The 22,156-nt window shown below is 39.2% G+C and overlaps 1 protein-coding gene across 3 annotated transcripts in view; it reads left to right on the top strand.

Moving 5' to 3' along the window:
• LOC106093113 (serine-rich adhesin for platelets) overlaps positions 1–22,156 on the top strand; it is a 591,942-nt gene that overhangs the window by 12,890 nt on the left and 556,896 nt on the right. For 2 of the 3 annotated variants that reach the window (XM_059370264.1, XM_059370266.1), the window contains exon 2: positions 12,737–13,677. In XM_059370264.1, coding sequence (XP_059226247.1) covers positions 13,082–13,677 — 596 coding nt within the window. In that variant the 5' untranslated portion in view covers positions 12,737–13,081. The remainder of the gene's footprint in view (positions 1–12,736; positions 13,678–22,156) is intronic. The other variant, XM_059370265.1, reaches the window with a different exon arrangement.

Below are 22,156 nucleotides of genomic sequence, written 5' to 3'. Positions count from 1 at the left end.
ACCGATCCGTCGATTTTGGGTCTTTGGCCCAAAAAACCACATTTATTATCCGATTTTGCTACAATTTGACCAGTGAGTTATATTACCCCTTCGACATCCTTCTTCAATTTGGCCCAGATCGGTTCAGATTGGGATATAGCTGCCATATAGACCGATCCGCCGATTTAGGGTCTTAGGCCCATAAAAGCCACATTTATTATCTAATTTTGCTGAAATTTGGGACAGTGAGTTGTGTTAGGCCACTTTAGTTTGTCCCAGATCGGTCCAGATTTGGATATAGCTGCCATATAGACCTATCTCTCGATTTAAGGCCTTGGGCTCATAAAAGACGCATTTATCGCCCGATTTTATCAAAATTTGGAACAGTGTGTTGTATTAGGCCCCTCGACATTTTTTCTGAATTTCGCTCCGATTGGTCAAGATTTGGATATAGCTGCCATATAGACCGATCTCTCGATTTAATTCCTTGGGCCCATAAAAGTTGTGTTAGGCCTCTAGACATTTTTATTAAATTTCGCTCAGATCGGATCAGATTTGAATATAGCTGCCATATAAACCGATCTCTCGATTTTAAGTTTTGAGCCCATAAAAGGCGCATTTTTTGTCCGATTTTGCCGAAGTTTGGGACTGTGAGTTAAGTTAAGACTCTCGTCATATTTCAGCAATTTGGCCCAGATCGGTCCAGATTAACATATAGCTGCCATATAGATCGATCTCTCGATTTACGGTTTTGGGCCCATAAAAGGCGCATTTATTGTCCAATGTGGCCGAAATTTGGGACAGTGTGTTAAGTTAAGACCCTCGACTTATTTCCGCTATTTGGTCCAGGTCGGTCCAGATTTAGATATAGCTGCCATATAAACCGAACTCTCGATTTAAGGTTTTTGGCCCACAAATGGCGTATTTATTGTCCAATGTAGATGAAATTTGGAACAGTGAGTTATGTTAAGCCCTTCGATATTCTTCTTTCCTATTTATAATCCGATTTTACTGATTTTTGACACAGTGACTTGTGTTAGGCTTTCCGACATGCGTGTCGTATATGATTCAAATCGGTTTATTTCTAGATAATGCAACCAAAAAGATCAATATTTTTTTGTACACAATTGAACAATGACTTGTACTTACTACAATAAAATTTGGCCCAAATCGGAACATATTTCGATAAAGCTGCTATAGGGCATAAGGTATGCATTTTCGTCGAGTTTTGACGAAAGGTGGTTGACACATATACCCGAGGTGGTGGGTATCCAAAGTTCGGCCCGGCCGAACTTAACGCCTTTTAACTTGTTTTTTCAGCGATTGTTATCTCTATAGGTCATGATAAACTGCTCTACGCCCAGGGACAATCCGTTAAGAAACTATCATTAATAGCAGATACCTTTTTATTCGTCTAAAACTAGAATTGTTCTGAATTTGTGGATGTGCAAGAAGTTTTCTTTGCTCTTTAATGGAATATTTGAAGGAAATTTGCACATATTTGGTCGGGTCTCAAATTTTAAATTCTAATCTTATAAAATCTCTGAAAATATAACAAAATTGCATTTACCGCTTAGCAAATTTCTGAAGATGTTTATCAATTAAAAGTCTTTGTTTTTAATAGAATGATGTCAACATTTTGTGGATGAATAATTTTGTGATAAGTTGTAAGAGCAAAAATATCATCAATTTTTAATTGCTTTGTTTACCGATTTCTTAGATATTCAAGGCTAATTTACTGCCTACGCCAAATAAATCAGTAAAATTATGAAAGTTGATTTTTTTCTATAAAGATAAATTATTTTAGAAAATTACATTATATATGAAAACACAGTGCATGACACGCGAATCAAACCCTGAACATTTGCCAATGGCCCTCTTGCAGGCATATAGGACAAAAGATGCCTTTCTTGAGTTTGAAGTTCAATTTAGTGTTCAGCAAAACACCCAGATATTTTGCGCTTTCAGTAAATTGAACATTCTCTCCTCCCAAGGAGACAGATGTCATTTTGGGTAACTTGTATCTCCTGCTGAAAAGAACTATTTCTGTCTTGCACGGATTTACGCCTAGACCACTTTCGGTAGCCCATTTTGCTGTCGTATCTCTTTTATCTGCCTTTCGACACCCCGACACCGCCACCCACGTCGAAGCTGCAACGGGTGGTGAGGAAAGCAAGACAGACAGGAAACGAGGTAGTAATAGGGTACGATGCGAACTCTCACCACATTTCGTGGGGTAGTACCAACACTAATAAGCGGGGCCAAGCCTTGGCAGAGTTCTTGAATACTAACGACCTAATAACACTAAATATTGGTAACACCGCGACCTTTGTGAATAGGATTAGGGAGGAGGTATTACATGTGACGATATGTTCGGAAAATCTTATGTATGAGGTTTTTCATGGAACACTCTTTCTCTGACCATCGCTACATTAGGTTTAGAATGGCACGGCCAGCGCCGAATCCGATAAGCTTCCGGAATAAGTTGAGACCGAACTGGACAAAATTCAGAAGACTACTCAGGAGAAGACTTGGGCAATATAATTTAGATTGTCAAGGCATAGAAGGTTCTGACGGAAATGTCAACTGGATAACGAATGCACTGGTGGGATCCTTCGAAGATAGTTATCGGGGAGATTCGCAATATTGGGAAAGAGGTCCGCAGACTTTTTAACAGAGCACGTCGTAAAAAAGTTGATGTTTATTGGGATGTGTATTACACACGGCTCAAGGAATACAACAAAATTGCCAGAGCGGCAAAACATGCCTCCTGGAAGCTTTTCTGCTAAAAGCGATACCGTTAATGACGCCGCCAAGATAAAAAAGTTTCTCTCAAAAACCCATTGTCAAACTGAAACTTTAGTAGACGACATGGAAGTGAGAGCAGAGACAACGGAGGATATTTTGAGGCTTTTGATGAAAACGCATTTTCACCCAAGATACGAAGGGACTCACGGAGAAACCGAAATCTTGGAATAATGACGTTGATCGAAGGTTTATAATAACGGAATTTATGGTGAAGGAATCCTTGAGGAGCGGCAAAGCGTGCCTCCTGGAAGCCGTTTTGCTAACAGGTCGATACCGTTAATAACGCCGCCAAGAAAAAGAAGTTTCTCTCAAAAACCCATGTCCAAAATGAAACTTTTGTAGACGACATGGGAGAGAGAACAGAGACAACGGCTTTTGATGAAAACCCATTTTTCACAGGATACGACGGGGCTCACGGAGACACCGGAATCTTGGTCGAAGGTTTATAATTGCGGAATTTATGGTGATGTAATCCTTGAGGAGCTTCAAACCATTTAAGTCATCCAGACCTGATGGAATATTTCCGGCGTTACTGCAGAAAGAGGCAGACTATCTGGCGCCTCGTCTGAAGGAAACCTTGGAGAGCTTCATACCATTTAAGTCACCCGGACCTGATGGAATATTTCCGGCGTTACTGCAGAAAGAGGCAGACTATCTGGCACCTCGTCTGGCCAAAATTTCCACAACGTGCTTAGGACTTTCATATACTCCAAAAGCCTGACAGGGACAAGGGTTGTATTTATACCCAAGCCCGGCAAGGCAAGTTATGCGACACCAAAGGCCTACAGACCCATAACCTTTATGTCCTTTCTACCCAAAACCATTGAACGTATTGTGGACACCATGATAAAGAGTAGGGCATCCAGCGAACTGCTCAAATACAAACACCATGCCTATGTCAAGGGAAGGTCCCCTGCCCTGCACGAGGTTGTGCATAAAACAGAAGAATCCTTCGATGCCATACGTACACACTGGCGGTATGCATCGACATCAATGTGCGGTTTAAGAATGTGCGGATCGACACACTGATCCAATCCTTACACCAGTAACGGGTGAACCCGGTCCTTAGAGACTGGATAAATCATATCAGAAACTTAAGTCGTAGAATCGCTATCTCTAAATCGCTTACTTAAGGCTTAGACTCGTCATCTGTGAATCGTTTGATGTATACAGGGAAGCCAGCCACCTTGTATGCGCTGTGGGACATTCTTCCTGTCGCCTTCGAAATTCTCCCTCTTTTTTTAATATTCCCAATTTATCCAAATTTAGCATTTGAATAATTTGCCATTTGAATGAATGTGCTAATTTTGTGTCAATTTGTATTTGCAATATTCTAATATATTTTTTTAAACAGCTTTGTTGACGGTCCAACTTTTACAGCCTAAAATAGCACATTTGCTAATTAAAACGTAGAATTATCCATTCTGGCTGCAATCACAACAAAGGAATTTATTCTTTGGAATATATTGCGTTGTATTTGTGAAATATTTTTTAGCAATTACCAGTTTTTGGATATGATTTACGAGAAATATGAGTAATCACAATTTATGGTTGGTAACCGATTAACCGATTATACTTCGCAAGGTGCGCAATTATTTACCAATTTGCCTTAATTTATTCACGCAGTATTTTATTTAGTATCGGTCTATTACCCGATAGTATTTCCATATAAACCGCCTAATATGCCTAAGAATATTCGTTAAACGAGTAAAAAGGCGTTAAGTTCGGCAGGGCCGAACTTTGGATACCCACCACCTCGGGTATATATGTAAACCACCTTTCATCAAAATTCGGTGAAAATTTTATACCTTATGTCCCATATGAGTTTCATCAAAATATGTTCCGATTTAGACCAAATACTAATAAGTACACTAGCTATACGACACGGATGCCGAAAAGCCTAACATAAGTCACCGTGTCAAATTTCAGTAAAATCGGATAATAAATTGGGGCCAAGATTTTAAATCGAGATATCAGTCTATATGGCAGCTATATCCAAATCTGGACCGATTTGGGCCAAGTTGCATAAAAATCTCGAAGAGCCTAACACAAAGCACTGTCCCAAATTTCGGCGAAATCGGACAATAAATGTGGCTTTTATGGGCCTAACACCATAAATCGGAGGATCGGTCTATATAACAGCTATATCCAAATCTGGACCGATCTGAGCCAAATTGACGAAGGGTGTTGATGTCTGTCCAGAAATTCATCAAAATCGGATAATAAATGTGGCTTTTATGGGCCTTGGACCATAAATCGGAGGATCGGTCTATATGACAGCTATATCCAAATCTGGACCGATCTGAGCCAAATTGACGAAGGATGTCGAAGGGCCTAACAAAACTCACTGCCACAAGTTTCAGGGAAAACGGATAATAAATGTGGCTTTTATGGGCCTAAGACCCTAAATCGGCGGATCGGTCTACATGGGGGCTATATCAAGATTTAGTCCGATATAGCCCATCTTCGAACTTAACCTGCTTATGGACAAGAAAAGAATTTGTGCAAAGTTTCAGCTCAATATCTCTATTTTTAAAGACTGTAGCGTGATTTCAACAGACAGACGGACGGACATGTCAAGATCGTCTTAGATTTTTACGCTGATCAAGAATATATATAATTTATAGGGTCGGAAATGGATATTTCGATGTGTTGGAAACGGAATGACAAAATGAATATACCCCCATCCTTCGGTGGAGGGTATAAAAAACGATACGAATATGCTCCATGGTGGAGGGTATATACGATTCGATGCGGTGGAATTTTAGCGTTCTTCCTTTTCATACCATCCACCATAGGATGGTGGTATACTAATTTCATCGTTCTGTTTATAACTACTCGAAATATTCGTCTGAGACCCCATAAAGTATATATAGCCATGTCCGCCCGTCTGTCCGTCTGTCCGTCCGTCCGTCTGTCTGTCAAAAGCACACTAAAATTCGAAGGAGTAAGGCTAGCCGCTTGAAATTTTGCACAAATACTTCTTATTAGTGTAGGTCGGTTGGAATGGGAAGTGTAAATCGGCCATATCGGTCCATGTTTTGATATAGCTGCCATATAAACCGATCTTGGGTCTTAACTTCTTGAGCCTCTAGAGTGCGCAATTCTTATCCGATTGGAATGAAATTTTGCACGAGATGTTTTTTTTATGATATTCAACAACTATGCCCAGTATGGTTTAAATCGGTTGATAACCTGATATAGCTGCCATATAAACCGATCTTGGGTCTTGACTTCTTAAGCCTGTAGAGGGCGCAATTCTTTTTCGATTTGAATGAATTTTTCCACGAAGTATTTTGTTATGATATCCAACAAATATGCCAAGTATGGTTCAAATCGGTTCATAACATGATATAGCAGTCATATAAACAGATCTGGATACTTGACTTCTTGAGCTACTAGAGGGCGCAATTACTATCCGATTTGGGTGAAATTTTGCACGACGTATTTTATTCTTACTTTCAACAACTGTGTCAAATAAGGTTCAAATCGGTTTATAACCTGACATAGCTGCCATGTAAACCGATCTGGGATCTTGACTTCTTGAGCCTCTAGAGGGCGCAATTGTTATCCGATTTGCCTGAAATTTTGTACGGATCCTCTCATGACCATTAACATACGTGTTAATTATGGTCTGAATCGGTCTACAGCCCGATACAGCTCCCATATAAATCGATCTCTCTATTTTACTTCTTGAGCCCCCAAAGGGCGCAATTCTTATTCAAATTGGCTGACATTTTACACAGGTCTCCAACATATAATTTAATTGTGGTCCGAACCGGACCATATCTTTATATCGCTCTAATAGCAGAGCAAATCTTTTCTTATATCCTTTTTTGCCTAAGAAGAGATGCCGGGAAAAGAACTCGACAAATGCGATCCATGGTGGAGGGTATATAAGATTCGGCCCGGCCGAACTTAGCTCGCTTTTACTTGTTATTTATTGTCATGCGCAAAACAATTGGAAATTACCTATTGACAGCCTCTGAACTGAATTGGGGAAATAAAACATCTTTATTATCTCAAACGGGGCAAAAGCCAAAAGGATACCGCTCCATTGGGACATCTATAAGGATGAGTTAACAAAATACGATGCTGAGCTGAAAAAGACTCAGAACAAATCCTGGCTGGAATAATTCAGGCGATGGGTAAATGCCCAAAATGTATTTACCCGGTAAATTGGGCAAATCCCCGAGAATTTACCAATATATTCCCAAAAGTTGGGAATTTATAATTTTGCATATATTTAGCACAATGGATTTTGCAGACTCTTACCAATTTTTCTGAGGCGTAAAGGCCTACCAGAATTCAGTGTGCCAAATTTCATCGAATTCGGATGCAAAATGTTTTTCTTATGGTCTTTAAACTCTATATCGGGAGATCGCTCATATATGGAAGCTATATTCAAAAATGGTCCGATCTGCACCACATCTTACAGGAATGGGTAGGGGTCTGCCAAAACTCACTGTGCCCAATTTCGTCGAAATCAAGTGAAAAGTGCTCCTCTTGTAAGTTCAACTTTCCATTTTGGGAGACCGATCTATTGTATATGGCAGCTATATGCAAATATGATCCGGGACCATGGACAATGTCTTGTGTGGAAACACTAGAACTACTCGTTGATATACATTTCCCCAGAAACTCTCCAACGGACAACATGGCGCTGGAAGAGGTTGTCACTTACATGCAGTCATCGAAGTTTATTGGGGAAATTATCTTTCATCCTTAATGCAGAAGATTCCAGAGAGGTTCATAGAATCATATCTTAGTGCTAGGTTACCTAGTGATCGCTTGTCTCCGCAACAGCATGCATATAGTAAGGGTAAGTCCACTAAAACAGTCGTAAGACCTATAATGCTATATGGTGTTGTAGTCTAGTGGACGGTGCTTCAAAATTCACCTAATGCCTCTGGACGTTGTGGCTCTGCAAATTGCTAAAACCACTGCTATGAGGGGGCTTTCTCTTTGGTCATATGGCGGCTACGAACACTGCGTTATCTTTGATACAATCTCCAATGTTCCAGGCTGTATGGATTATACATTGCCTGCGCTTCATTTTGATAAAAAAAAATTACTGTACCACTTCCTGATACGAGGGTTGCCTTTTATATTTTGGGATTAGAGAACAAAAACAAATATTAATCATCAAAAATAGCTTTATTGTTTTTTAAAATATTCCCCATTAACATCTGTACACTTTTGAGCACGTTTAAACCATTTGTCGAAGCATTTTTTTCACTCTGATTGCTGTATTTCCAAAACATGGATTCTGAACGCATCAACCGCTTCTTCAGGTGTCGAAAAACGTTGACCTCTCATTTTATTTTCTACGTACGGGAATAAAAAGAAGTCATACGGTGCCAAGTCAGGACTATACGGCGGATGACCATCAATTCGATGTTTTGAGTGTTGAAAAATACAATTGTTTGAGCCGATGTGTGAGGGCTCGCATTGTAGTGGTGAAGAGTGAACCGTCTACGATGGTAAGTTTTCCTGATTTCTTGAAAGACAGCTGGCCAACAAATTTTTGTGTAGCACTCAGAATTGACAGTTCTGCGTTGTTCTAGCGGTGCGATTGCGACATGTCCAGTTTTTCCGAAAAAAAAACAGGCGATCACTTGCTTGGAAGTGCTTCGTGCGGGAGCAACTTTTGTTGGGGAGAAATTTTTACATGGCTGCTATGCCATTTTTATACCCTTCAACATAGAATAGTGGGTATATTCAGTTAGTCATTTCGTTTGTAACACATCGAAATATCCATTTCCGACCATACAAAGTATATATATTTCTGATAGTCGTAAAATTCTAAGACGTTTTAACTATGTTTGTGTATCTGTCCGTGTCCGTCTTCAAGAATTGGGATATTGAGCTGAAATTTTTCACAGACTCGTATTTCTTCTATACGTAGGTAAAGTTTTTGAATAGGCCACACTGGACCATATTTGGATTTAGCTGCCGTATACACAGATCTGGCGATTTAGGGTCTTAAGCCTATAATAGGCTCATTTGTTACTCCATTTCGCTGAAATTCAGAGAAGTGAGTTTTATTAGCCCGTCATTATGCGAACCAAAAAAGGTCCTGATCGAAACATATTTGGACATAGCTGCCATATGAACGATCGGGCTTTATTTAGATACAGCTGCCATAGAGACCATAAAAGGCACATTTAATCTTCGATTTTGCAGAAATTAAAAACAGTGAGTTGCACTAGAGACCTTGACATCCGACCCGAATATGGTGTATATCAGACCATATTAACAAATAGCTGCCATATAGACAGATATGCCGATTTTGGGTCTTAGACCTATAACAGGCGCATGTATCACCCGACTTGGCTAAAATTTGGAACAGTGAGTTGTATCAAGACTCCCAGGGTCTAAAAACCTTAAAAAGGTGTATTTATTCTCCGATTTGGTTGAAATTGGTAACAGTGAGCTGCTTAAATACTCCCGATATCCAAGCCAAATATGATCCAGATCGCACCATATTTGGAAGTAGCTGTCATATAAAACATCCGATTTAGGGCTTAATCACATAAACGTCTCATTTATTACCCGATTTCGCTGAAATTTGGAATTGTTGCTTGTATAGAGCACCTGATCCAAATATGATTAATATCGGCCTATATTTGGACATGAATATGGATGTAGTTGTGTTATAATACTCACTTTTACTTTCATTGGCTATGACAGAATATTTGTTTCACTATCCGAACGTAGAATAGCGTTTTCCAATCGCCTCGGTCTTCTGCGCTCATTCTAAAATCTCTGACAACAAGTTTCTAGGTGTGTCCCACCACTTGATCTTTCCATCGGGCATTTGGTCTTCCCAGTTTGCGTGTACCACCGTGTTTGCCTTCAAAAGACTTCTTTGCTGGAGCTTCTTCATCAATTCTGAAAACATGACCTTGCCAACGCAGTCGTTGTAACTATGCTATCGTCGTCATACAGCTCGTGGTTCATACGTTGCCTATATTATCCATTAACGCAAATTGGTCCATATATTTTACGAATAATCTTTCTCTCAAATACTCAAAGCACTGCCTCATCTACTTTCACAAGTACCCATGCTTCAGAATCATATAACAGAACGGGTAGTATCAGTGTCTTGTATAGTGTAATCTTCGTCTGTCGAGAGGTGGCCTTGTCTCTAAACTGCTTACTTAGCAGCATCTGTTTGCCAGTAATATTCTTCGCTTTATCTCAAAACCTCATCTCATTCGTTCGGTTACTGTGGTGCCGAGGTAGATAAAGTTACTGACTGTCTCACTTTGACTGACTTTATCTGTTCGGTTGTGCAAGGATTTTTGGGAGTTGAAACCATCCATTTCGTCTTATCTGCAATTACTGCCAGACCCATTTTCACTGACTCTCTTTCGATTCTTTCAAAGGCTGCAGTTACTACTTCCGGTCACCGACGTATAATATCGATGTCGTCGGCATAGGCGAGAGGCATGGGTTCCCTTGTGATAAGTGTGCCATATCTTTTCACATCTGCATCTCGTATAATCTTCTCCAACAGCATATTAAAGAGATCACACGATAGGCAGTCTCCTTGTCTGAAACCTCGTTTGGTTCTAAATGGTTCGGAGAGGTTCTTTCCTATTCTTACTGAGGAACGCGTGTCAGAAAACTCAGACATGGCTTGAAATACCTTTGAAAGTAAAGGAGTATCGAAGACGGCTTTGTAGTCAGCAAAGAGACGGTAGGTGTTGATTTGTCCTTCTCGGGTCTTTTCCAGGATTTGGCGCAGTGTGAATATCTAAAGTAAATTATCTCATTGACTTTAGGTTTTAATCTTTCATGCAGTACGCTCGAGAGTATGTTTTATGCGATGTCTCCTTTCTTGTATACGGGACATCGTATGTTGCATATGCCTTATCAGCGTATTGCCTCCGGTCTCAAATAGTTCAGCGGGTAACCCGTCGGCTCTTGCTGCCTTGTTCTTCTTTAGTCGGGTCACTGCTATTTGTACCTCATTCTGACTAGGAGGTAAACATTCTATACCATCATCAGGGATTGGTTCTGCGGTATCCTCTTCGCAGCCAACGTCGGACACTAGCAGTTGGGTAAAATGTTCTTTCCATATCCTCAGCTTGTTATCTGTGTCAGTTACCAGATTTCCTTCTTTGTCTCTGCAGGAGGATGTGCCTGCACCAAAGCCATCGGTTTGATGTTAATTCTTTGGCAGAATTTCCGGACTTCATTCTGACTCTTGTACATATATAGTGTTATAAAAAATATGGATAATAAATACGCCCATGGTGGTGGGTATCCAAAGTTTTCGGCCGGGCCGAACTTAACGCCTTTTTACTTGTTACTTGTTTCAAAGGGCAAAGTACCTCGCAAATTTCGCCTGCATTATGAAGTGATAACCACCGCTGAAAATTTTTTCTGATGTTCTCGCCAGTATGCGTACCTAGGCGGTCAGGGCCAAACACGGACGTACTTACCTCTGCGCTATGGTGGTCTCGTCAAGTCCTGGGCAAACTGTGAAAAAAGCGGCCATATGGGGGTGCCAGATAGTCGATCGCCTTCTTTAATACAATAACACCGGAAATATTCCATTAGTTCTGGGTGACTTATATGGTTGGAAGGCTCTCAAGGTTTCCTATGCCATAAATTATGTAATTATAAGCCCTCGATCAACCTCATTATTCCAAGATTCCGGTGCCCCATAGAGTCCCATCTTATTCTGTGAAAAATGTCTTTTCATCGTGGGCCTCAGCATGTCCTTCGTTGTCTTTGCTTTCACTCCCATGGAGGCTGCTAACGTTTCAGTTTGGACATGGGTTTTTGAGAAAAAATTTTCATCTTAGCGGCGTCATTGAAGTTATCAATCTGTTCGCAGCCAAGCTGCCAGGAGATCCAGCACATTTTTCCGCTCAGATCATCTCATTGTATTCCTTTAGTCGTGTGTAATACACATCCCTATGAAGTGCCGTTTTTTACGACGTGCTCTGTTATTTGAGGAAATCTTTCTCAATGTTGTGAATCTTCCAGGTGTTTTTTTTTTGAGCTGATTTACTATTGTCGGAAGACCCCACTATTTCAGTTGTAATCCTGTTGACATTGTCGTCAATATCTTCTATGCTCGGACAATTCAAAGTATCTTGGCCAAGTCTTTCTCTGTGTGGTCTTCCCAATTTTGTCCAGTTGATTTTCAACTTATACCGAAAATTTATTGGATTCGGCGCTGGCCGTGCTATTTTAAACCTTATGTAGCGATGGTGCGCAAAAGTGCTGCATGGGGACCTACCATTCCTGAACCTTTTATCTCGTGACCTTCTAATTCCAATGAAATTTGAATACCCTTTGCCATTTATTCGAAGTATATTAGCCTAATATTTGATTTAATTTGTGGCCAAATGCTGTCAAATCAAACAACATTAACATTTCGGAGAGTTTTTTTAGAAAATAATTCTTAAATTAGACACAAGTTGTTTTTAAAATACGTTGACATTTTGAATTTGGGGCCAATCAAAGGATAACTTTCTATGATCTAAAAAAAAATTATTTAAAATTCAAATCAAAAATTAAAAAAAATTGCGATTCCATAAATAATTAATGAATCAATAGGCCAATAACAGGCCGTTTATAAAATATGCCAAACTTTTAAGTAGACCTTTCAGATTTTTACACAGACATTCGTTGGTCAAAGACCGATTATTCGAACTTATTCGCCACTTAGGCACTTAAATTTGTATAAACGGCCGCTGACGCTGACAAAAACCTACCAGCAGAAATGTAACTAAAATTACAGGCACAAAACCGGCTCGCAAAAAAAAAAAAAACAAAATCCAAAAAAGATCAATGAATTAAAGCAAAACTAAACACAAAAAAACATTACTACAAGAAAAAAAAAACAACAACAACAAAATTGCAAATACATTATATTTCAGGCGATAATGTCTGATTTGTGTTTTTTTTTCTCTTACTAAAATTTCAGCTAAAACAGGTCTTAAGAATCACCAACCAACACCAACAACAATAAACGACGACGACCATAACGACCAAGTGAAAAAAAAGAAACAAAATTTAAGCAAAAATATTTAAATAATCAAGCCGAAAGTTGAACCAAAACAAAATAGAAGTGCTCGATAAACCTAGAAATAAAAAAAAAAACAAAAACAAAAGTGGATACGAACTGCCTTTCTATGCTATATCCCAGCAGAAGGTTTATTTAAAGTAGCTCTCTAAGAACAATATAAACACCAAACCGAAAGAGAGAAAAAAGGCAGTCATAGTGGTAGCTAATCAACAAAAGAGAATTGCTTGTGTGTGTCCATTAAATATGATGTCGGCCTTTAAGGCCAAAGTTGTAATGAAAGCACATGGTGGCATAAACACTCACAATAGTCTTGAAAGTAATATGGTGAATAAGAACAGGTTCTTGTCAACAGCCAACAAGAACAGCAGCAGCAATATCTCCGCCAACACCACCATCAACGAAAACAGCCACACCAATAAACAACGTCCAGAACATGTAATGCAAGCTGCGGCATCATTATCTTCTTCGTCTTCGTCATCATCATCAGCAATAGCCTCGTCATTATTACAATCGATAACAATGGCAGCCACAACAACTTCATCATCACCATCTTCTTTGTGTGCATCGCTGCTGCCCATGCGCTTGCTGCGCTCATCGCTGTCATCATCTGTGACCATTGCTCTTCTATTGATTGTTTGCATTCTAAGCGAACATGCCGCGGTCGCTGTGACCACCGGCGCTGTTCGACCTGGTACCGGCAATCCCTCGGCACGTTTACCACGCACCAGTGCTAGCCAACTGAATAGCGGTAATACAACCAGCAACAGTAATGCCTACAAGTTGGCTGCAAAATCATTGAACACCAACACCAGCAGTCGCAATGGCAATTTACGCACAAGGTGAGTACACAGATCATTGTTGCGCCGCCACCGGCAGACTCTTCACAATTCCACATAACACAACTCTAGAGACTATTGCATTCCATTCGTCTCAATTCGTCTTGATTTTCCTCTGGCTTATTGCCGCAAACTTGCATGTGTTTTTTTTTTTTTGGTTTTTAGTTGCCTAGTTTTATTATGTTTTAAACATAGGGTGGAATAATGAAAATTTGTGGAGAGGATTGAGAAAATTTTAAGATTTCAATATATTTTTGAGAAATGTAAAGGATACTTTGCGAACACCTATGCGTATGATTTATTTCAATTATTTACACATGGGAGCGTATGATGCATTTTAATTATACACGTTATATTGGTCATGACCTTTTTATACCCACCACCGAAGGATGGGGGCATATTCATTTTGTCATTCCGTTTGCAACACATCGAAATATCCATTTCAGACCCCATAAAGTATGTATATTCTTGATCAGCGTAAGAATCTAAGACGATGTAGCCATGTCCGTCCGTCTGTCTGTTGAAATCACCCTACAGTCTTTAAAAATAGAGATATTGAACTGAAACTTTGCACAATTTTTTTTTTTTGTCCGCAAGCAGGTTAAGTTCGAAGATGGGCTATATCGAACTATATATTGATATAGCCCCCATATAGACCGATCCGCCGATTTAGGGTCTTAGGCCAACAAAAGCCGCATTTACTATTCGATTTTGCTGAAATTTGGGACAATGAGTTTTGCTAGGTCCTTCGACATCATTCCGCAGTTTGGCTCGACATCCAGATTGGTCCAGATTTGGATATAGCTCTCATAAAGACCCATCTCTCTATATAAGGTTTAGGGCCCATAAAAGGCGCATTAATTTTCCGATTTCGCCGAAACTTGGGACAGTGAGTTGCATTAGCCTCTTTAACATCTTTGTGATATTTGGCCCAGATCAGTTTAGATTTGGATATGCCATATAAACCGAAGTCTCGATTTAAGGTTTTGGACCCATAAAAGTCGCATTTATTCTCCGATTTCGCCGAAATTTGGGACAGTATGTTGTGCAAGGCCCTTCGATAGCCCTCTTCGATTTGGCCTAGATCGGTTCAGGTTTGGATATAGCAGCCATATAGACCCATCTCTCGATTTTGAGCCTTGGCCCCATAATAAGCACATTTATTATCTGATTTCGCTGAAATGTGACACAGTGACTTATGTTAGGCTTTTCGACATCCGTGTCGTATATGGTTCAGATCGGCCTATATTAGGATATGGCTTTCAAAAAGACCAATATTTTGTTCTACAAAATTGAACAATGATTTGTACTTATTAGACCTCCCAATATCCGTGTCGAATTTGGTGCAAACCGGACCATATCTCGATAAAGCTGCTATGGGGGCGTAAATTATGCATTTTCACCCGATTATGACGAAAGGTGGTTTACATATTGTATATACCTGAGGTGGTGGGTATCCATAGTTCGGCCAGGCTTGTTCAGTTTAACTTTGACTTAATACAGCTTTCCGTAATATTTTGAAGCTTTTAGTCGCCAAAAGTCGACTTTTCTATAAGTAGTTTAGTTAATAATTTTAATATTTCCCTAATGTATTAAATTATTTCCCTATGATTAAACTTTCAATGCTTAAGCGTTAGTCGTAAAGAATGAACCAAATGCAGTACTTAAATTCAGCCAATCCTTGTTACCAAAAACAGACAGTATTTACTAGATATCGGAAGATATAAGCGGAAGGATATTGCCCGATTGAATATGGTATGCATTCCTCTGAGGTTATTGGCGAAACTGTACTGAGTCAGAAATCCTTTGGGTGATACAAAGTATAGACTCCTTTAAATCGCCAGGCGCTGATGATGTATCAGCGGTTGAATTACAAGCTGTGTCCATCAGACTGTCTCATAAGCTTAGGGAGGTATATTTTGCTTGTATCAGCATATCGTATGTACATGTGGTATTGGGTGACACATAGGTCATTTTCATTCCAATAGCTGGAAAACCTTACCACAAGAAGGGCAAAGATTTTCGTCCTAATAGTCTGTAACCCTTCATGCTGACGACTCTAGAGAGTTTGATAGAATTATATTTACGGATGTTTCCAAACTAGACGGTCAGGTGGGCTTTGAGGTGTACTCTAAAGATCTAGAACTGTAAGATATGTAAACATATGTAATCTAAATTTTCAAGATCAGGCCCGAAGGGCAACAAATTGTAGATCGTCGCAAAGAGGGGGCTGAGAGCATTCCAAAACTATGTGGCCTAATCTAGACTTGAAGAGGTCTACCGCTTTGCTGTCACTGGCTAGAACAGAAGTCTGCGTCATTGTGTCCGTCATAAGAGATCATTGTCAGATCGGAAAAAATACTGACAGACTAGAGGTTTCCAGAAGCTGTGAGGACATCGAAGAAGAAGTGACTATAGAACACCTTCTGTGTGTGTGTCTCGCGCTGGCAGTTAAAAGTTTCACTTTAGGTTCTCATTTCTTTGGGAACCTGTCTAATTTAGCTGATGTGAACTTTTTCAATTTGTTGGGCTTTTTAAAGCGATCTGGATGGTTCAACGCTTGGAACTAGAAGGCATATTCCTGCTTCTGTTCCTATGGTATCACAATGAAGGAAAAATTCTAAGTGAATCTGATGGCAGACTGACACTTAAACCTAACCATAGTCCAAATCGGTTCTTAAAATGAAATAGCTGCCATATAATCCGATCTCGGATCTTGACTTCTAGATCTAGTGGGCGTAATTCTTTTCCGATTAGCCTGAAATTTTGCAAGTGAAGTTTTGCAATGTCTTCTAACATCCAAGCCAAGCATGGTGCGAATAGGTTTATAATCTGATATAGCTGCCATATGAATCGATCTTCAGATTTGACTTCTTGACTCTCTAGGGAACGTAATTATTTGGCTGAAAATTTAAATGTGGTATGTTTTTATGACTTCTAATAATCATGGCAAGTACTGTTCATTTGTATCTATTGATGCATTTCCTATATATTTGAAAAATCATTCAAAGAACGTGTCAAATGCGTTCCATAGTGGACGGAATATATGATTCGTCCTGCTGAACTTAACGCTCTTTTATTTGTTTTTTGATGTTCTCGCCAGGACATATAAACTTATGTGCCACGGTGGTCTATTTTGCACACACATGTGGGTCCAAATTGAATGATGGCACCATAGCAAGAACCTTCATTGAATTCTCGTAGTCAGAGAATCATCTAAGATAATGAACGGGTACAGCGTCTTCCAAGTGATGGTCTTTGCCATCCTTAAGGCACTGTTGACGATGTCGATACGGACAGAAACGCATTTCCAATGAAATTTTTAAGAATGAGTAGTACATTGCCCCCCGATGTCCGAACCGAATAGAACAATATTTCGATAAGGGTGCCATACAGACGGATCTGCTGATTTTATGTCTTAAGCCTATAATAGGCTCTTTCATTTCCTGATTTTGCTAAATGTTAACGGTGAATTGCAGCAGGCCTCCCAGAATCTAAGCCAAATAAGGTACAGATAGGTCCATATTTACATATACATCACTTACCGAATTGCCGATTTGGGATCTTAAGTCCCTAACTGCTGCATTTATTAACCGATTTCACTGAAAATGAGAACAGTGAATTGTATTAAGCCTCCCTACAACAAAACTGAATATGGTCAAGATCGGATCATATTTCGATAAAGCTGCATGTAAATCGATCAACCGATTTTGTTTGATTTGTCATAAGCCCATAAAAGCCTCATTTAATACCTGATTTCGCAGAAATTTAAAACAGTCAGTTAATTTAAGCTTACCGTTGCACAGTGGGAGAAAATAAAATAAAAAAAATAAAACTAGTAAAAACTATGCTGTGTGAGAAAGGGTAGAGATATCACTTTGATATTTGGTGGTAAGAGCTGAGGTGTAAGCAAGATCTTGAGGGGCCTGCCAAATGCCCCAAGTTGTCCGAGCAGATTTTGGCAAGCTCAAATTTGGTCACCTCGGAATTTTGAAAATTTGTTGCGGCTGCCAAATCTTCGTTTGTGGTCCGATTTCCAAAAGTTTTCCTGAATATTGCTCAAAAATCTCTACAAAAAAATCCTTGAGGTCTACAATATCTCCACTTCGGTCATATTCGACTTTTATTTTTACACCCTCCACCATAGATGGGGGTATACTAATTTCGTCATTCTGTTTGTAACTACTTGAAATATTCTTCTGAGACCCCATAAAGTATATATATTCTTGATCGTCATGTCATTTTAAGTCCATCTAACCATGTCCGTCCGTCTGTCTGTCGAAAGCACGCTAACTCTTGAAGGAGTATAGCCAGGCGCTTGAAATTTTGTACAAATACTTTTTATTAGTGTAGGTCGGTTGGGATTGTAAATGGGTCAAATCGGTCCATGTTTTGATATAGATACCATATAAAGTAATCATGGGTCTTGATCTTCTTGAGCCTCTAGAGGGCGCAATTCTCATCCGATTTGGCTGAAATTTTGTTCGACGGCTCTCTCATGACCTTCAACATACGTGTCTAATATGGTCTGAATCGATCGATAGCTTGATACAGCTCCCATATAAACCTATATCCCGATTTTGCTTCTTGAACCCCTAAACCCCCTCCAAAATCCCGATTTTGCTTCTTATATATTGTAGAATGAACTGAAATATTACACAATGACTTCTTCAATGTTCAGCATTCATTTATGGTCCGAATCGGACTGTAACTTGATATAGCTTCAATAGCATAACAGTTCTTATTCAATTTTCAATGTTTGCCTAAAAAGAGATACCGCGCATAGAACTCGACAAATGCGAGCAATGGTGGAGGGTATATAAGATTCGGCCTGGCCGAACTTAGCACCCTCTTACTTGTTTTTATTTTAATTTTGACCGAGATGACCAACTTTAGGGACTGCCAAAAGACGCCCGTATAATCTTCGGCGATCTCGCTAACACCTAAGCTCTAACCATTCCAAATTTCAAAGACATATCCCCAGCCGTTCTCACATATTTTTTACTAGTTTTTCTCGATTTTCTTCCACTGTGCGTTGTTCGAACCGGAATAGGTTCAGATCAGACCATAATGCCATTTAGGCCGATATGGCAGATTTATCGCCTAGGTTCGAATACTGACGTGAACATCAGAAACAAATTTTTCAGCGGTGATTAGCCCCTCCTAATGCTGGCGACATTTTTGAGGTACTTTGTCATGTAAAAGCTTCTCCTCAAAGAGGTGTCGCACCGCGGCACGCCGTTTGGACTCGACTGTAAAACGGAGGTCCATTATCATTGAGCTTAACCTTGGATCGGGCAGCACTCATTGATCTGTGAGAAGTTTGCCCCTGTTCCTTAATGGAATCCCAGATCAATATTTCAAGATGTACCAAATGGAATGACTAGATTAGTACACCCCCTATCCTATGGTGGTGGAATTAAAAACATTCGAGATACTCCGATGTATGTTTTAACTAGTGAAGATGATGTCAGTGGCTTTTGTGATTGTCATCCAATTAGTTTTAACCAATCTAGTAAGAAGTATTTTTTTAACGCTTCAAGAATGTTTTCGGTTGCCTGTTTTGGTCTACGGCTATGAATGATTGAAGATGTGTGATCAAGAGTAGTCTAGAAATTGATAGAGTCTATAATCGGCTGCTATTTGCTTCTGGGTGTTATTTTTCTAAAATGAAAATGAAAGAATTCGTTGCAAAAACGACTATTTGTTTTTGACAGCCTGCAAAATAGTTCCCAAAAAATTTGCTTCTTGCCAATTGAGCTTTATCAATTTTGAATATTTAATTGAAACCCATTTGAACACCTTTCACATCGCCCACTAAGCAAAATAGTTTGACCACTTTTGACTTCTTGAAGGTATGTACGGTGTTCTTCTTTGTCCGGTTTTGCTAAATAACAGCAATAAATTAAAGATTTTGCTTTAATGTCCATAACATAATGCTTATAGATCCAGTTTCACTTGACCATTTCTCATTTTGAACTAATTTAACTTATTTTTCTAAGTCAAATAAACATAAAAGCAATTTTGAAAATTTTGCGCCTCTACAGCTCAGTATTGCAATCCGGTCCTATGGTGTTTCAGCAATAAGCTCAAGAATTGAAATGTAGTGCTTTCGGTTGAATCGACTGCAAGACATTCTCTCAAATTCTACCATGCAAAAAGCGGCCAAGAAACCCTGTGCAGTGTTGGCTTTGCTGGGTGTCATTACGCGTACTTTAGGAAATTGAGAGGTTTTGAGCGACATAAAGTAGAGTTTGATTTTTATTTTATTTGTTATTGTTGTTGTTTTCCATGGAGTCTAGGGTTTCGTTTCAGCTGTATTTGCTTGGATATCTTTTTGTAAATTTTTTCTTTGAGAGGGTTTCTTGTGCATAAACAAAAGCATTACAGCAATCGGCTCTACTGCCTCTGTGTCTCTAGGCGAGTTTATTTTTTCGGAGTTTCTATTTCTGCATTTTTTTTGTATTTTTTTTTTTAGTTAATGTCATTATTCTGTCATTTTCATATTTGTTTTAAATAAGTCTGCAGAAATACTACAGCAGCTACAGCCACCATCGCAGCGTTCGTTGTCTGTCGCTTCAGCGACATTGCAGTCAAATGAAAACGAAAGACTTAAGCAACAAACCTGTTTTTTTGTAAATTCACTTTTTGTTTTGTATTTTTCTGAGTTTTGTTTGCGATTTTCCAACGTTTCATTTGTCTGACAACTTCTGTGTACTACACGCTGGCGTTAGTTTTGTTTTTCTTTTGTATTTATTTGTGCTGTATGGCATTTTTTTTGTGGCTTTAACGCAAAGATTTGTTTTGATTTTGAAAATATTTGTTTTGCTTCACCTATTTGGAGTATTATGAAGACAGCACTCGCTTACATATGAAACACAATATTTTTTATTTTATTTATATAAAAAAACGACAACAAGTCATTGGTAAATAAGAGCATTTTCAATATTGGTATTATTTCCCCTATCATCCATACAAGAGATTTTCAAAAAATTTACAATTGGACATACTTTTGAAATATGGTGCTTTATTTATTGAAATAAGCAAGGGATGAACCCCTCCCTTTATACTAATTATAGCAAAAAAATCGGGTTGTCTCCGGAATGGGTCAGCCGTTTGAAGCCGTTGAAATTTTGTTTGCCTTATTTTTTTACATCCGACTTATATTGCATATTATGGTTGTGGTATCTTGAGAAGATCGGTTGATACATGAGCTTGCAAAGGCCCTAAAAGTAAAAATCTGGAGAAACATACATATGTAAGAGAGCTTTATCCATATCAGAACCAATTTGAATGAAATGCACCAATAAACTGAAGATTCATAAGAAATATTTCTGCCAAAACTTCGGGAGGAACGAAATTCAATAGGGCTGTGCGAAATATGAATACGATCGGATGAAAATTGGACACGTTCTTTATACACACCTCTGAATTGACAGACATACATAGCTGGGTTAGTTTAGGTTAGAGTGGCAGCCTATTCTCTAAACAGACGCATAAAGAGTATTGACGGTGGGTACAAAAAAGTAAAAGGCACCTTGCACTCAAGTTTATTGAGAGGATTGCGACTGATTCGGAGATTCTCACTAATTAGAAGAGAGATTCGCCTGATTGGACTCTGTTGTTGTTCAGGTTACTCCGGTTGGTCCATGTCCTTGATCGGCACCGCTATAGAGACAGCTTAAAGGTTGCGTCGCCTAGTGAATATCCCATACACAAAAGAACTATGGTGAACAATAGTATTGCGTTTCCAAGAATTTTGATAAATTTCCTGAGGGGTGCTTGATTACGGCGATTATTAATGTGATAAAATGTGGAATGTGGGAGTCGATGAATTCAAAGGTATACTCAGACATTATTATAGAATTTATAGGACATATTCCAGATTGTTGCTGGACAGGAAACTTTACTTCAAATCCAACATTTTGGAAAGGGCAAGAAATGCAAGTCTTGCCCTATACACCTGCAAGAAAGCCATTGGCAAAAGTTGGATTAAGTCCGCGTGTCATGCATTGGGTATATACTGCAGTTGTCAGACCTATAATCATATATGGTATTGTGGTCTGGTGGACGGCGCTTCAAAAGTCCACCTACTGCTCAATACTTAACCGGACCCTAATAATGGGTTGTTTGTGCATCACAGCCGCACTGAGGACGTCACCAACTGATGCACTGAATTTAATGCAACCTCTTATGCCTCTGGACAATGTGGCTAGATAAATTGCAGCGACCACTGTCGTGGGGCTATGGGAGCTTTCTCATTGGTTATGTGGCGGCTATGGACACTGTGGTATCCGTCATGTAATGTCCGATGTTCCAGGCAGTATGAATTACACCCTACCTGAGCCGCTTTAGTACAGTACCAGTAATCCTGATAGAACCGATTGGATTTACGATATAATCCGATCTCCGGTTGTACTTCCTGAATTGATTCATAACCTGATAAATCTTATATATAAAAATCAATTTGTGTTTGTTTGTA

This window comes from Stomoxys calcitrans, chromosome 5, assembly GCF_963082655.1.
Source record: "Stomoxys calcitrans chromosome 5, idStoCalc2.1, whole genome shotgun sequence".
Lineage (NCBI taxonomy): Eukaryota > Metazoa > Arthropoda > Insecta > Diptera > Muscidae > Stomoxys > Stomoxys calcitrans.
This window is presented reverse-complemented; position numbering and strand designations above follow the sequence as displayed.